This window comes from Salvia miltiorrhiza, chromosome 2 (genome assembly GCF_028751815.1).
Source record: "Salvia miltiorrhiza cultivar Shanhuang (shh) chromosome 2, IMPLAD_Smil_shh, whole genome shotgun sequence".
Taxonomy (NCBI): domain Eukaryota; kingdom Viridiplantae; phylum Streptophyta; class Magnoliopsida; order Lamiales; family Lamiaceae; genus Salvia; species Salvia miltiorrhiza.
Window position 1 is genome coordinate 49,461,615 of NC_080388.1, and position 17,340 is coordinate 49,478,954.

Consider the following 17,340-nt stretch of genomic DNA (forward strand, 5'->3'; position numbering starts at 1 on the left):
AGGGTTCTAGCATCCATATTAATCTTGTCTCGTTCAAAACCTTAACTCAAAACAGTTATCACATAACTAACATTTAGGTTCGAAACTATTTATTCGAACATCATCATGCACATAAATCATAACTCGTTCTACTCACGTCATCAAGTCAGACATTCCGTCATTTATTAATGAATCATATAATATCACATAGACAAATTATACAATCATAGATCATGCTTTCTCATACGTAAAACAATTTAATCCTTTTGAAATAATCCATATTAATAAGTCATTTGAAAAGAATTAATTTAAATAAGAGTTTAACTCAAAATATTTTATTTTAAAGTCCATTTGTAAAAATACTTGAAATAAAAGAACTCCATTTAAATAATTAATTTAAAGGTCAATATATAATTAAATTAATCAATCTCAATTTAAATTAATAATTAAGAGCTCAAATAATTTAAATAGATATAAGCCCAAATTAATTAGATAAATTAAGTCTATCATGTTTTTCTTTGAATAAGGCCCAAACAATTAAATAAACACCCATCAGGATTTAAAGGCAAAATGAGCCCAACAGAAATTAAAATAAGGTGTCCAGCATTTAAAATTCGGCCTACTGATTTAATGCAAAATTCGGCCCATTCCTTCTTTTTTCTTTAAAATTTTCGGCCCAGCCATTAGAGGTTTAAGCCCAATTAAAAAAAATAAAGCCTAATCCTAAAATATAACACACACATAACACACCAACACACACACAAGCTTCTCTCTCTCTAACTCTCGGCTCTCTCCCGGCTCTCTCTCTGCTCTACCTCTCTCACTCTGTCTCGCCGGAAGTCAGCCGCACGCCGCCGCCTTGGGTGTTCACGGCCATCGCCTGGCCGTGGAAGAGCACGGCCGCCGCCTGCCCGCCCTGATTCTCTCTCTCGGTTTCTAGATCTCTAGATCGGAACAGGGCATGCGCCCTCTCTGCCGGAGTCCAAGCCAGGCCGCCGTCTCTTCGTCCTCCATCGCCGCCGTTCGTCGTCGGATTCGCTGTGAGGAGCCGAGCACCGTCTCACAAAGGTAAGCCCCCGGATCTCCCTATTCTCATTTTCTTTTTCTTTTTCCTCATCTTTTTCCCCTTTTTTAAAAAAAAATTAAAATCTGAAATCCCTCTCTTCTTTTTCCCTTTGGCAGAACGGAACCACGGCAGGTTCACCGCCGCCGCTCCGTCGCCGGCGACGAGCCACAGCGGCTGCCGCCTCCCTCTGATCTCGACTCACACACACACAGCAGGGTCAAGCCTCACATTCATTTCACAAAATAGCATAGGATTTCTTAGCACATATCATTCTCAAACTGTAATTGCTTAATCAAATCTGAATTTCTTTTCTTGCAATTTAAACACTCAATTAAAAAGTTTTAGTTCATATGTGCATATGTAAACATGTTGTGAAATATCAAAACAGTCGTGTATGAATTCCCTTGGTGGTTCTCTAAAAATTGACAACGAAAGGGTGATGATACCTTGAATAGGTGGATTTTTGTCTCTGCATAATTATGTGTATAGCATAAGTTAGAAATCTGTAGTGAAGAAAATTGAAAGAGGGAGAATTTCCTTTCATTATTACCGTAAATCTTGCTGTTGAAAATGGGCTGCAGTAGTTGAAAATGGTGGTGTGAGAATGGTGAAAGTGGTTGTGGTTTTAAAGAAAAATGGGGTGGTTTGGATGGATGAGGATCGTGTAATTTTCAGCTGACAAGTATGAACACATAATTCTTTTTCAGCTAGCTTTGTATGACTGAAGAATTTCTTCAGCATGCGTAGTAAATTCTTCAGCATGGTTAGGATTCAGCATGCTTAGGATTTATTCAAATTTAATCATTAAAATATCTAAGAGATTAATATATTAATTATATGGTTCCAAACTCATTTAAATACATTAAGACATATAAGCCTAATTCTTATTGAAGCATAAAATCCATTTGAGCTTGCTTCTAACATAAATTAAATTACTCATGGGCTTAAGTAAACAATCGATAAAAGATTCATATTTAACACTTCAGTGTTAAATTCTCCACAATAAATTAATGGACTCAAAATATATTTTGAGTGCATCATCTATTGAAAATAAAAATAAATCATCACATATATAAATTATCAAATTCATATAAGTTCGTATTTTATTAATGGATGCTGAACCCTAATTACCATAATCAATCCTTAAATCAGTAATTAAAAGTATATAATCCTTAATAAAAAGTCGGGTCATTACAAGAAGGGCGAGAAAGACCGATTTTCGCCTACAATGGCATTTGGAGTTCCCTTGATGTTGAAGGTGCAATAATTGCTGCATGAGATATATCTGGGTTTTTGGATAGCCTATCTCTGTCCATTTTTCTTTCCCTTGAGCATACCCCTACTTGGCTGCATTTTGGTTTATTTCTTTCAATGTGAAGCTTTCTCTCATCTTGTAACAGCCCGTTAATGGGAAAAATAAAATATAATAAATAAAAGAACTATTTAAAATAAAGGAGGTTGATGATATAAAACAAGGTTGTAATACGAGAAAGATCCCAATGATTCAAATAGGTTTACTTCGCAGGTCCTTAGAAAAGAAATAGGAAAATAAAGAGAAAACTTGACTGCGCTGAATAAACTTGACAACTTACCCTTTTTAAATGGGTTATTCATAATTTGAAGAGATAAAACGAAAGGCATTGATTGATGCCAATCAATTGATAATATTGAAACTCAGAGGATCACATAAGTTTAGTTTCGCGACTCTGATAGTAATCAATGATGACTTCATTAATAGAAATACGAATTAAGAGTCTAAGCTCAACAAGATAATACTGCAACATATGATAGAAGATCTTAGTTTAAGGGATTGAAAAATAAGATAGCAAGCTAGTCGTTAGCGGAAGCAAAAGACGAAGCAGAATTCAAGCCTCAGCTCAACGCCATCTGCACCAACCGATCAACCTGAAAACATTTAAAAATATTTTGGGCTGAGCACTAGTGTACTCAGTGAGCTATGCATTTTATAAATATTTTATGAAATAACCAAGGCAGTTTATCCAATATCACAATCATAACTCAGAAGGTTTTAAAACATAAATCCACTTCTAAGCATGATAAAACTTTTTCTCATTAAGTGGCGCGCCATGTGACGTTTGATTGTTACTCGCTGCTTATGATCCCGGACCTCTAGCCACCGACGGATCGCTTTCTTTTATCCCATTTATCAATCTCGGGACGCACCCGGTCAGATCAATAATCATATCTGTGCTTCGGAACACATCCAGACAAGCACCCTTATAACGCCTCTTAGCTTTGTTAGTGCACGATGGCGATCAACCCATCGAGCCACTAACCTTGTGTACACAATCCTCATCTAACGTGTTAGGCCAAATGAGAATCTCGATCGATGCTTATGCGAGCATTAAACAATACAGAACACACATAAAAACATTTATATTGGATAAAAAAGTAACTTTCATGAAATATCAGAGCTTATATAACTCAAGATACATTGTATGTAAAATAAAGCACACCTTGATTGGACAAAGTCCGAAGTCAAACGTAACTCATCTTACAAAAGCAATGCTAATCTTCTTGGTCAACTGAGCCTACAAGATAATCTAATCTTAATAGGTCTTGTGATACTAGCCTTAGATAATAGCAAAGCGAGGGTACTAAGTTCTGATTTGCTATGCCCGGGTTTTAAAACTCACTTTATAATCTTGAAAATTCAAATTTTCATCTCAGGGCACCAACAATACCCTTGCTTGACTTCATAAAACTTTTAACTTAAAAATAATTTCAATACATAAATATTTTTCTTTTCAAAAACATAGTATATTTTCATTCTAAATAAAACATTTATATATGCGCTTATAACATATAATTGGCATAATTATATGCATATAAAATTATGATGCAGCTGCATTGTTTAATAATTAAATAAGCCCATTACTCAAATTAATATATGCCCAACAAAGAAAATAAATAAGTCCAAGTTTTAATTAATTGCAATGGCCCAAAATGAGCCCAAAATAAACTCCACCCAATTTCCCTCATCTTCTTCACAGCCAAAACCCCTTTCTCTCTCTCACGCTCAAACTCCATAAACCATCTTTCCCATTTTCCTTTTCCACGCCGCCTGCCGCCTCCCACGAATCTGGCGGCGCGTCTCCGGCGATCACCACCGCCGCCCTCATCTCTCTCTATCCTTCTCCTTCGCCCGCCCCTCTCTCTGTGTCTCCTTTCTCCGCCGCACTGCACAGACAGCACCGGTGGCCGTCACCGTTACTTCCTCAGACCGGCGCTACCCCTTCCTCCGTCTCTATTTCTTCTCAGACCCTTCACCCACAATTCCCCCAAAATTCAGAAACCTTCCTCCCATAATCTCAGCCCTAAGTCTCTCTGAAATCCCCTCCCTTTCCTGTCACTCGACAACAGCCAACGGCTGCCGCCTCTTACCCTCGATTCACGGCGAGAATCGCCGCCCTACTCTCATTTGGCGACAACAGCATCAGCCCCCAGGCCCGCTGTCATCGCCGCCCAGCCGCCCTCCACCATCTCCATCTCTCTCGCTCTCTTACCAGAACGGGCAGCGGCCACCGCTGCAGAGGTCCCTCTGCTCGGCTACGTCCTCGACTCACACCGCACACACCGACACTCACAACAAGAATCAAGCTCAACAAGATCGGAGCTCAAAGATTGAAGTTTTATCCAAATAAAAGGGTTCGTTCGTCTCTGTGTTTCTTCAATTCCTTCACAAAAGTCCAGCTCAAAGTATAAATGTATTTTCTCTGCTTATATAAAGTATAGATGTAAATTGAAGAGTATATATATATACAAATCAATTATAAAGTCCTTGTTTCGGGGGATGATTTCTGTATAAATGTCAAGGCACAAGTTTGATGGTATCGTCTGTGATGATTTTCGTTGGTTTTGTGTGTTACTAATTATTAATCAAATAACTAAGCAGTAACAGATCAAAGAGTAGTATATAGAGTAGATGATGTAGAGCTATGAAGTTAAAGGTGAAACCTTGGTGTGGTTTTGTGGTTCTAGCTTTGAATAGACTGAGTTTTGTGACTGTTTTGTTTGAGTTTTCTGCAAAAACATATGAATTATGCTTAAGGTCTGATTTGATGAGAAAAACAAAAAGGAAAGTGAGTAATGGAGCCTGAACCTTTCTTTTTCTTCTATTTCTTGAGTAAGTAGTACTTTGCTTGTTGCCTTGTGGAAGATATTGGAGTGAGATATGGAGAAAATGTCCCGAATGATCGGGAGGAAATGAGGATGATTGGTGATGGGTGATTGGTGTAAAGGGTGTTTCTGCAGTAAAGAATGCAGAACGAAATGGTGATTGGGGTAAAAGAGTAGAGAATTTATGGAAGGTAAAAAGAAGCGTGGCCTTTTGGGAGCCATATCTCATGAACTAGGTTTTAGATAATTAAACCATCATTTGAATATAACTATGAAAATATCTAGATTTTTTTTTTTCTCCGGGCATAACTACCTATAATCCAAATTCAAGATTCTTACTAAAATATTCTATTGGGAAATATCGGGGTATTACACATCTACCTTAACATGATCGGGTTTAATCAAGAAAAAGGCATTAAAACATAACCTTTACATTTCATTATAGCTGTATCTATACTTAAGAATTCATTATTTAGATTTGAATGGTGGCTTTAGGTATAGCTGAAATACATGTGTTCTCTGTTTTTCCATATCACAGAGCAGTTGTATTGGGGTGAAAGGTGCATGGAGAATGAGGATGAAGTGAGAAAGGATCGTGTGGTCGAAGCACGAGCCAGAAATATAAGCCACAATGTGCGGTGCACTGAATGTGGTAGTCAATCTATTGAAGACTCACAAGCTGACATTGCCATTCTCCTCCGCAAGGTGCCTCTTCTTTCTGTGCATCTCATGTTTTTGCTTCTTCTTCGCTTAGATACTACTGTGTCTGTGAGATGGGAAAATGGTGATCTTTTATCTGGAGCTTCATTTGGAAAAATAGCTTGAACTTGCTGTAGGCACTTCTAGCTTTTGTAAATATACATTCTTTGTGGACATTGACTTTAATATCTCTTGCATTTCTGTGTAAGTTAATACGAGATGAAATTCGGTCCGGTAAAAACGACAAAGAGATCTACAAGAAGCTGGAGGAAGATTTTGGTGAGACGGTGCTTTATACACCAAAATTTGATATACAAACAGCAGCTATATGGCTGGCACCGGTTAGTTGATTGATACAATGAACTTCTTCTGTAATTTATGTTCATCTGCCCAGCTGCCTCACTAATGTCGACGATGGAAATCTGAAAACAGCTGACACTTACTGGTGGCGCTGTGGCGATATGGGCGTTCAATAGGTACAGGCGAAAGAATAATGTGCACATTATGGCGTTAGACCTTGTCCGAGGAGTCCCATTAACACTGAAGGAGAGGGAGACGATGCTTGAGCTTCTCACTCCACCTTCTACCAGATGGTGGGGAAAATGGCTTCCTCGATGACTTAAGAGTGTCGACTTTGGATTCTGTTGCAAACTAGATGATAGAAAGAGCAACAATCCCTTTGGTTTCTCTGTTTGAGCAAAGCCTTACTTTGTTGAGGTACTTTTATTAATCATATTTGAGTCTTATTTGCTACAAATGGTAAAAGAATAATGATAAACACACATAATATGTGCGCACATAATTGGACTTTTTTGTCATTTTACATATTTTCGTAAAATAAGGAATTATTTTTATTTTATTTGAAATTACAATTTACATAAAGGGCCATGGAAATTATTAAGGAAATGATTATCCATAAATCTTTCCTTAATAATTCAAAATCATATTCCTTTCAAAGTTCAATTATATGAACGGGATCTTAAGAATAATTAGTACAATCCCACGTCAAATAACTACAACAAAAAGTCAGCTTTGAACTAACATATGAGAGAATATAGGAATTATTTTCTTTGCTATTCTTCAATTCAAATAGGTACCATGGATATCATATGAACTTCTAATACAAATAGAAGTTAGTTTTAAATTTTTGTATACGAGTTTCTGATACGAACTTTTAATAAAAATTAAAAAATTACTCCTAATATGAATTGAAATAAAAATTAGGAAATATAAATGAATGACTATACTTATTTTGAATAAAGTCATACGTTAGGACGTCGATCAAAAACTAAATAAAAATATATAATAGAACAATTTAAAAATTAGTGAGCTCGAAATAAAAATATTTAATAATTGAAAAGAAATGACCATATATGTTAAAATAATAGCATATGTTGAGCATATCGATCGCTTACTCAATAAAAATATGTTGTAGGATATTATTATATTATAATAATAAATTAGTGAACTTGAAAAAAAATATATGAAGGAATCAATATCATCGTTAGAATTATATCATATGCTAGTTATGTTCTTTGATTATTTAATAAAAGTATAGGTTGATGAAAAAATCATAAAAAAACTAATGAAATAAAATATAAAATAGAAAGTATAAATGAATGACTATAATTTTTTTGAATAATGTCATACGTTGAGATATTGATCGATAACTCAATAAAATTACAGTACAAGATAATATATTATAATAAATTAATGAACTCAAATAATAATATTAAATTACTATAATTGTGTAAATAATAGCATACGTTGAGCATATCGATCGATTATTCAATGAAATTATGTTATAGGATATTATGTTATGACAAATTAGTGACATTGAAACAAAAAATTGGAAGAAATCAAGAAATTATTATAATGGTTAGAATAAAATCATACGCTAGCTACATTCTTTAATTGTATCATAAAACTATAGATTAAAGAACAAATCTAACTAATTAGTGAAATTGAAATAAAAGTTAGAAGATATAAATAAATGGCTATAATAATTATTATTATTATTTTCTTTAATTTGGAACTTAACCTTTTGTCCTTAAGGGGACGCCAAGCGGTGCAAATTCCTGTCTACGAACAATGAGGCCCAGAGTTCAAATCCCACTGCTTCTCCTCCTCCAAAGTGTCAAAATAAAAAAATAAAAAATTAGTAAACTAAAAATAAAAAATAAAAAAGAAATTATAATATTAGTGAATATAATGTCATACATTGAACATATTGATCGACTACTCAATGAAATTATGCTATAGAATATTATATTATAATGAATTAGAGATCTCGAAGAAAAGAAATAGGAAGAAATTATTATAATGATTAGAATGATATCATATACTAGCTACATTATTTGATTATTTCATAAAAACAATAGATTAATGAAAAAATTATAACAAATCAGAGAAACTCAAAAAAAAGAAGAAGCTAATATAAATAAATTACTATAATTGTGGGAATAATGTCATATGTTGTGCACATTGATGACACGGGTTTTAATAAAAGATTTTTAGATAATGTGTTAAGTAAAATGAGTGGTTATAGTTAAATTGATTGTAGGGTCATGTATAAATGAGTGGTTGTGGCTTAAGCCATGTCCCAAAACAGAAGTGATATTTTCTCGTTAGGCGGACGTAAATAGAAAATATGATACTTTCTTATGGGACGAAGGGACTATTACAATAAACGAAACTACTCATAATTAAAAAAAAAAATAGAAAATAAAAATAAATTACATTAAATTCTTTTACTAGGAGACAATGTCACTATTATAAGAAAATAGTATTATATATTACTCTCTCCGTCCCAACGAAAGCGGTGCGCTTCTTTTCGGCACAAGATTTAAGGAGAATAAGATTGTAGTGTAAAAATGTGTTGGGGCCATTATCATTATATGTAGTGTAAAGTTATTACCAAAAAAGGAAATGCACCACTTTCGTTGGGACGGTTCAAAAAGGAATACGCACCGTTTTCGTTGGGATGGAAGGAGTATGATTTATGTTTAAAAAAAAATATAAAGTGGTCACAGTAAAAGAGAATATTTGCGAATATTTTTAAGATAATAATACGTGGATCCATTTTGTTAAATTGATTAATCATTTTTTTTTAAAATTAACAAATATTGAAATAATTATAAGTTAATAAGTCAAAAAACTGACGAGCAATTAAATAAAAAATATAAAATATGAAGGAACATCGCTAAAATGATTAGAATAATACTAATACATTAGTTACATGCTTTGATTATATCATAAAAATACAAGTTAATGAAAACATCATAACAATTGTAAATTTAAAATATAAATTAAAAAATATAAATGAATGACTATGATTGAGAGAATAATGTCATACGTGTAGTCCTATTTATTTTAAATTGATTTTTTTTGAAATGGAGACAATGTCACTATTATAAGTAGATAGTATTATATATTAGTATGATTTATGTGAAGCAGAAAGCTACAAAGTTGTCACATTACAATGGAATATTCACAAATATTTTTAAGATAATAATATGTTGATCCATTTTTATTGAATTGAATAATTATTTTCTTAAATTGATAAATATTAAAATAATTATAAGTTAATAAGTTAAAAAATTAAGAGCAACTAAAAAAAATATGAAGGAATAGCAAAAATAGTTAGAATAATTTCATACGTTAGTTACATTCTCTGATTATTTCATAAAAGTACAAGTTAATGAAAAAATCATAACAATTGTGAAATTAATGTAAAAGTTAAAAAAATACAAATAAATGACTATAATATAATCATACGTTGAGCACGTCGATCGATAACTACTAAAAATACACTACATGAAAATATATCATAATAAATTAATGAACTTAAAAAATAAAAAATTAAAACATAAAAAATACTATAATAGCAAAAATAATGTCATACGCTGACACACCGATCAATTAGTACATGAAATTATCATATAGAACATTATATTACAATAAATTAGTGGACTTGAAATATAATATCATACATCATAACAAATTAGTGATATTAGAATAAAACTTATAAATATAAATGTACTAGATTTGCCCTTCGTGCAATGCACGACAATAATTATTAAATTAAGTTAATAATAAATTATATACCACAATTATATACGTTGAATTAAAACATACATTTTAAACTTTCAAAAGTATATATTATAAGAAATCTAAGTATTAAACATATAACCATATCACGAAAAATATAGAAATACACTAAATAAGATATTTTTTCCTGAATAAAATGAATACAATATTACAACTGCGTCCAAAATTGCCATTGAAATCAATTTTAAATTGATTTGAAATCAATTTTAAATTGAGAACTCCCCTTTTAATATAGTATAGATAGATGATTATAATTGTAGGAATAATGTCATACCTTGAGCACATCAATCCACATCTCAATAAAAATATGCTATGAGACAATATATTATAAATAAATTATTAAAATCAAAATAACAAATTAAAAAATATATATGATTATGAAAATAATATCATACATTGAGCACATCGACCAGTTACTCAATAAAATTATATCATAATAAATTTAATGAACTCAAAATTAAAAATATAAAATATGAAGGAATTATTATAATTGTAAAAATAAATTAATAAAAATAACAAAAACAAAAAAACAAAACAAAAATGACAAAGGACATGGAAAGGAAAAACGAATCAAAAAGTATTATTACTATGTTATAGTATAATGTATAATTAAATTTTAGAGGAATATCGTGACATTTTTTAAAGTATATTTTAACAAATAAATCGTAGTATTATTTTATCTATGAAATTTTATTCTTAAAATAACATCAATAGATATGATCATGATAAATCAAAATAATTGTACTTTAAATAAAAAAAACTATCAAAATCGTGTTTACATCTTTTCTAAAATGAAGTGCCAATTTCTATGTATATAGGATCTTGATTAGTGGCCATATCAATATTTTGTTTCCAAAATTGTTGCAATTAATAAAGGGAAAAAATCTTTAGAAAATTTCCAATATTAATTAAGGGTAGTTTAGTAATAATAATAATTCAAATTAGGTAATAAATTTTCAAGAGCATTATGTGCACACATATTATGTGTATTTATCGGTACTCAAACATTAACACTATTGTTACATATCATTTCCAAAAAAAAACAGTGGCCATATTTTTGGAAATAAATCAATAACTTTCCAAAATTAATAAAGTTAAAAAAAGAAAATAAAATCTTTAGAAACTTTCTAATATAAATTAAGGATAATTTAGTCGTGATAATAATTTATATTAAGTAATAAAATTTGAAGGGTATTATGTATGCACATATTATGTGCATTTAGCATTATTCTTTTATTTATATGTTTAGTTCTTTTAGCTTGAAGTGGAGAGATTAAGATTCGTAATCTGATTTTTCATCTTTATAAATGATAAATGATTGGAGCACTTTTAAGCTACGAAGAATGTGGTGTCATCTTTATCTATTGTCGACGTTGAAAAGTCAAAGTCAAAGTTCCGTGAAAATGGCTCAGCTTTTATTTTAGAATGAAAACAAATTATTTTAGAATCTTGTACAAAATGCCATTGCGATTTGCGAAAATGTAAAACACGTAAAAACAAGCTCAAATTCCATTGACTTTCAATTTATATACTCCCTCCGTCCCAATATTTAAGACACAATTCATTTGGGCACGGAGATTAAGGAGTAGTGATTTAGGTGTTAAAGTGATATGACCCACCTTCATTAGTATTTTGTTTAGGTATTGTTTAATGAATTATTTGACCTTTATTTTAACTTTTGACTTCAAATTTTAAACTTAAAAAATTTAAATGCGAAAATCTAATTAATTTAATTTCTGCCACATTTTTTTTATTCCTATTTATTCCTTTTTTCTCCATTAGCATTTTTGTTCATGTCACCAAAACTGCCGCTGCCAAAATAGCCGAAAAACACATAAAAAATTCATGAAAAAAATGGCGCCACTTTTCAATTAAATTTGCCACCAAAAGGGGATGTTTACAACCCTATAAAAGGGGGTGTTTGCACATTCTTACTACACCAAAATTTGGGCAACATTTCGCCCCAAATTCGTCTAAATAAACTGCTTCCACCAAAAAAAAAAAAGAGAATGACAAGAAGGAAAGATCTCAGCGGGGCCGAACGACAAGCCATTGCTTTGTTTCTTCTTCAAAACTCATCAAATGGGAAGCTTCACTATGGAACGGCCAAGGCAGCCATGGAGAAATGGGGATGCTGTCGGAGTTCTATCGCCCGTTTATGGCAGGCTGCAAAAAAGGAGCAAGCACAAGGTCAGTTAGTCTTCGTTCAAAGCAAAAAAATCAACAAATGTAGAAGAAAAAGAGTGCAAATAGATTTAGAACTCATAGCTAGTCTAGAGTTGCACAAAAGGAAAACCATTCGAAGACTTGCAACAGGTATAAACTGCTCGAAAAGTACAGTGGGTATAAACTGTTTGAAAAAGGAGTGGTGGAAGGCATAGACCAACTGAAAATGCAGTTGGGATTAGACCCTTCTCCATTTGAAGCAATGGATGCAGCCTTCAATCATTTGAATATGATTGAGGATGCCTTCATTTAGTTAAAAATATGGTAGATATTTTTTGTAAAGCTTGAGAGCCTAATTTTTTGTAAAGCTCAAAGCATAGTTTTTTGTAAAGCTCATGGTATAGGCTTTTGTAAAGAACAGGGGGCAGTCTTTTGTAAAGATCAGGGCATAGTTTTTGTAAAGCTCAAAGCATAGTAAAGACATTTTATTAGAAAGATCAGTTTTTATTAGAAAGATCAGGACAAACAAGAGGGACACACCCCTCATACCAAACACAAGTAGTCACAAGAAAGAACCAGGGCACACACCATATTCAATCAAACACAATTAGTCACAAGAAAGAACCATGGCAGCAACCAATCAACAAAATGTAGGGGACACAGCCCACAATCTCATTTTTTGACATTTAATCATAGATTTTTAGCATTATAGGGAAAATCAAAAAATTGAGCATCAAGTTCATCATCTCAGCATTCAGCCCATCTACCACAACAGTACAGAGGGTCACACCCCTCATACCAACAGGACATAGAGGAACACAGAGGAATAAGAGCACAGAGGGCCACACCCCTCATACCAACAAGACATAGACGATCACAAATATAGGGACAATAAGAAAGATCTCACCCTTTTAAAGCGGGATACATGGTCTCCACCATCCTTCGCAACAAAGGGGAGCACCGTCGCCACCAGTCGCCGCCAACAACCTCTTCCCGCTCGCGCACGGCGTCGTCCCAGCTTTTCGTGCATAGGAGAGAGTCTAGCTCCGACACCTGCGCCTTCATCGCGGTAGAGGGGCGGCGATAGATGGGCCGCCGGATCGGACTCCTCGAATCCTCCATGAAAGCACCGCCGGTGGACTCCTCAGAACCTTGGAATCCGCCGCTCCCCTCATAGACAAAACCAGACGGAGGCGACGGCAACGAAGGTAACTCCTTAAAGAATTCTTCGTCCTCCGAATCGGGGACGAATTCGGAGTTCAAATATGCCGACCAACCCATATTATCGGCCATAAACGCGTAGATCTAGGGTTCCAGAGAGAGGGGAAAAGGGGATTAGGGTTTTGGAGGAGGGCGGCGCGGATGGAGGTTGAGGACGACAGAATCTAGGGTTTCAGAGAAGGGCGGCGCGGATGGAGGTTGAGGGCGGCGCAGATGAAGGCTGAGGGCGGCGGTATCTTAGGGTTTCAGAGCGTGAGAGAGGCGGAGAGGCCGAGAGAACTTTCGAGAGAGAGAGAGGCGGAGAGGCCGAGAGAGTGAGAATGAAGATAGGGTTTTTTTTTCTTTCTTATTTATACTTGAATTAAGGTGCAATTAGTAGTGTTATTTAACTCCTAATTCTTTCCTTATTTGGAGTGTGTCTTTATTATTGTGACATCCCAATAAGGAAAGTGTGTCTTCAATAGTGGGACGGAGGGAGTATATCAAAACTTTATATTAATGTCATTGACTCATTGGGCCATTTCTTCTTGTCTCCTGTATTAAAAAATAACCTGTTTCTTGACTTCAGCGGTAGCAAGCTCCTTATTTATTTGGAATTAATTATGTTCCGAAAATCACGTCCTAAATGAATGACGGATCGCAATATACTATAGAGCAAACAACTAAACAAAGAAGACATAAATAAACATAACATATGTGTTTATTAAGAGACATTTCCCAAAGATTGGACATAGTTTTCATTGATCAAATCGAAACACAAATATAATGTGAAAAGTAAGACAAAAATTCTACAAAAAAAACAAAAAAAAAAACAAAAAACAAAAAACAAAAATGTGATTGGATTATTAGCCGCAGACGATGACTAAAAACTTTTATTCATACTCAAGTTGTAACATAATCAAAACGTTACAAGTTTCGTAGTTGACTTTGAAATTCTTATAGTATTTTTTAAAATCTTGATATGATGAAGATAATGTCTATATATGAAGTAAAGAGAGAGCAGTTGCATGTATGAAGAAAGTAGTTGTCGATTACAATTATTGATCGGAGCTTAATCATGGGAAGAGGAGGCGGCCGCCGGCGATGTGGAGAGCCCCGCGAAGGGCGTAGTAGTGGCCTCATATCCCCAAAACCATCAGCCGATGCAGATGCAACCTCAGTTCGTCGGAAGGCCGTGGACCACTGGCCTATTTGACTGCCATCTCGACCAAACTAATGGTAATTAATCTCATTCATCAAATGTTTATCCTATATTCACATCGTAAGTTTGTTTGTGATCAAGTTTTATGTGTAAATTTCACATAAATCCAACTTTTATACACTCCCATGTGTTGAAATGACCACTTGACATCCAATATATCATACTTGGTGTCTCATTTTCAAATTATTTTCTTTTTTTTTTACATATTTTTTCTCTAATTTTAATTTTATATGCTTTTGTTTGTTCAACCAATTGGCAGTACTGCAAATGCTTTAATTATAGTCATTGGATTCCACTAGCTACTATTCCACCAACTATTCCACATTATTGACTGACATAAGCTTTTATCCATTCAACTAGCTGTCACTGCAAAAGCTTTAATTATTGTTATTGAATTCCACTAGCTACTCCATATTATTGACTGACATATGCTTTTATCCATTCAACTAGTTATTACTGCAAAAAAAAAAAAAATCTACAAAAATGAATCTTATTTTACTTTTTGAACTATCACATCCCACCTTATCTTCTATATTTAACTATAAATTGTTATATTATTCCATTATCTCACTTTTTAATTAATAATGTAACTTTATTTTACTTTTATGTAGTAACATTATCTCTATAAATTGAATATTTATTTTATTTATAACAATTTTGTTAAAATTTGTGTTTAACATGATATGAGACTCTTTTCATATACGATTATTACTCTTTCTTTGGGTCTGATCGAAAGCTACCCATACAAACTTTATTTGATTTATAAAAATATTAGCAACTCTCTTGGTCCAACTGTCAAATACTCCCTCCGTCCCACTATAAGTGGCTCAAAAATTTTCGGCACGAGAATTAAGAAAAATGTGTAAATTGATTAAAAGTGGTAGGGCCCACACCTTTTTAGAGTTAAATTTTTCTATTTATGAAAAATAGGCCACTTATAGTGAGACGGCCCAAAATGGAATACCAGCCACTTTTAGTGGGACAAAAGAAGTAGCTTTTTACCCTTTTCAGCCTTGAAAATTAAAAGGGAATTTAAGTGTTTAACGTGAAAAGCCTTTATTTCTTACTTCTTCTATGATTTAGAAAGACAGATTTGAACATGAATGGTATTTGTGGCAGCTGTGATGATGGCGTTTTTACCTTGTGTGACGTTCGGACAGACAGCAGAGGTTTTGGATGCAGGGGAAATGAGTAAGCCTTTTACATACCACAACATACATAAAAGGATATATTATTAAATGCGAATTTATTAAAAAAGAAAGGAAAAAAACCTAAAAACCCTTGAAAGCACAAGAGAGCAGACTAAGGGCCGCGCCTTATTAAAACCTTTTCACGGGAAACCCAGTGGGAAAACCCGAGAAAAGGAAAAATAGTACCCGTCTAAAAGAAGAAAGCAAAAGAGGAGAAGAGCGGAAGGGAAAGTTTCCTGAACTCTGGCCTAACCATCGTCCCCAAGCAATCCCGGCTCTCCTCCAAAGAAAACCAACAAAGCAAAAGCAAAAGGCCGGTGAGACGCCGTCGCCAAAATGCCAAACAACAAAAGTCAAACTACACGGCCGGTTAGACTCCGTCGCCGGTAGCTCTCTCAAAACCCAAGCAGAACTAAGGCAAAGGGCCGGTGAGACGCCGTCACCACAATGCCAATCAACAAAAACGAAGCTATAAATTTTCTCCTCTTAATGTTATAACGAAGCTATAGTTTCATAAAATAAGTGATGAGATTAAATAATACGTGTGATAATGAAGAAAATGTTTTTCACAAAATAAAGGTCAACAAATAAGTGTTAATAGGCACAAATGCCCTATTCCTTATGTTGTATATGAAAAATGCCCTACTTTATAAACTTAAGTATTTTATGCTCTAATTATATGAAGTACCTATTTTGCCCTTTGATGTTGATGGTTTGCTTGGTTTTTTGTGAAAGTCTTACACATTTGACCGATTTGTTGATCGATTTGACAGCTATCAGTCATAAAAGTCAACGATTTGATAGCTATCAGTGAAGAGTACATATGACCGGTGGATGGCTAGATCATGTGTCCGCCCGGACGGACACATGATTTCACCAAGCAGACACTAATTATATCGGTCGGACACATGATCTAGCCACCCAAATCATGTGTCTGATCGATAAAATCATGTGCATGTCCGGCCGGTAAAATCATGTGTCCGTCCGGTGAAATTATGTGTCCGTCCGGGTGGACACATGATCTAGCCATCCACCGGTCTTATATACTCTTGACTGATAACTGCCAAATCGTTGACTTTTATGACTGATAGTTGTCAAATCGGTCAACAAATCAGTCAAATGTGTAAAACTTTCACAAAAAACCAAGCAAACCCATCAAATCAAAGGGTATTTTAAGAATAGGGCATAAAATGCTTATGTTTATAAAAGAGAGCATTTTTCACATATAACTTAAGGAATATGACATTTTAAATTGTCACTCAACAAATAATGATATCTCAAATAATGGCTAGGGTTTCATGGAGATTTGGTAAATCAATTACCTAGTATATGATAACCGCAATCCCATATAACCGATAAGTAGGTAAATGAATTGAGTAAGATTCCTTAATTAATTGGTTAAAAACGGCTGCCTCTAATTAGCATATTACAATATTAGCCTTTGTGCAATATTAATTATATTAAATCTCAAAGCATATCAACCATTAGATCATTTAAATAAATGCATGAGATTCATTCTCATTTCCTACAATATATATGCTTTTTTAGTTGACCCTTTCTCTCTCTCT

The 17,340-nt window shown here is 33.7% G+C and overlaps 1 protein-coding gene and 2 long non-coding RNA genes across 3 annotated transcripts; 2 read left to right on the top strand and 1 right to left on the bottom strand.

Moving 5' to 3' along the window:
- Window positions 1-2,675: 2,675 nt before the first annotated feature.
- On the bottom strand, window positions 2,676-5,714 carry LOC131011940 (uncharacterized). Its single transcript, XR_009097142.1, has 2 exons — window positions 5,169-5,714; window positions 2,676-5,089 (listed from the first exon to the last, which is right to left on the bottom strand). It is a non-coding gene; the product is annotated as an uncharacterized LOC131011940 (long non-coding RNA).
- LOC131011939 (cytochrome c-type biogenesis CcmH-like mitochondrial protein) lies at window positions 4,010-6,641 on the top strand. The gene is made up of 4 exons (XM_057939843.1): window positions 4,010-4,714; window positions 5,724-5,890; window positions 6,094-6,225; window positions 6,317-6,641. The coding sequence occupies exons 2-4, from the start codon at window positions 5,750-5,752 to the stop codon at window positions 6,500-6,502; spliced, it is 459 nt and encodes a 152-aa protein (XP_057795826.1). The 5' UTR covers window positions 4,010-4,714; window positions 5,724-5,749; the 3' UTR covers window positions 6,503-6,641.
- Window positions 6,642-14,284: 7,643 nt separating this feature from the next.
- LOC131011941 (uncharacterized) lies at window positions 14,285-16,453 on the top strand. The gene is made up of 2 exons (XR_009097143.1): window positions 14,285-14,599; window positions 15,702-16,453. It is a non-coding gene; the product is annotated as an uncharacterized LOC131011941 (long non-coding RNA).
- Window positions 16,454-17,340: the final 887 nt, after the last annotated feature.

Excerpts from the sequence above, each read along its gene's own strand:
- LOC131011939 (XM_057939843.1), top strand. The coding sequence starts at position 5,750 with ATGGAGAATGAGGATGAAGTGAGAAAGGATCGTGTGGTCGAAGCACGA. Across the intron at positions 5,891-6,093 it reads TTGCCATTCTCCTCCGCAAG|TTAATACGAGATGAAATTCG; the intron begins GTGCCTCTTCTT and ends TTTCTGTGTAAG. Across the intron at positions 6,226-6,316 it reads CAGCTATATGGCTGGCACCG|CTGACACTTACTGGTGGCGC; the intron begins GTTAGTTGATTG and ends ATCTGAAAACAG.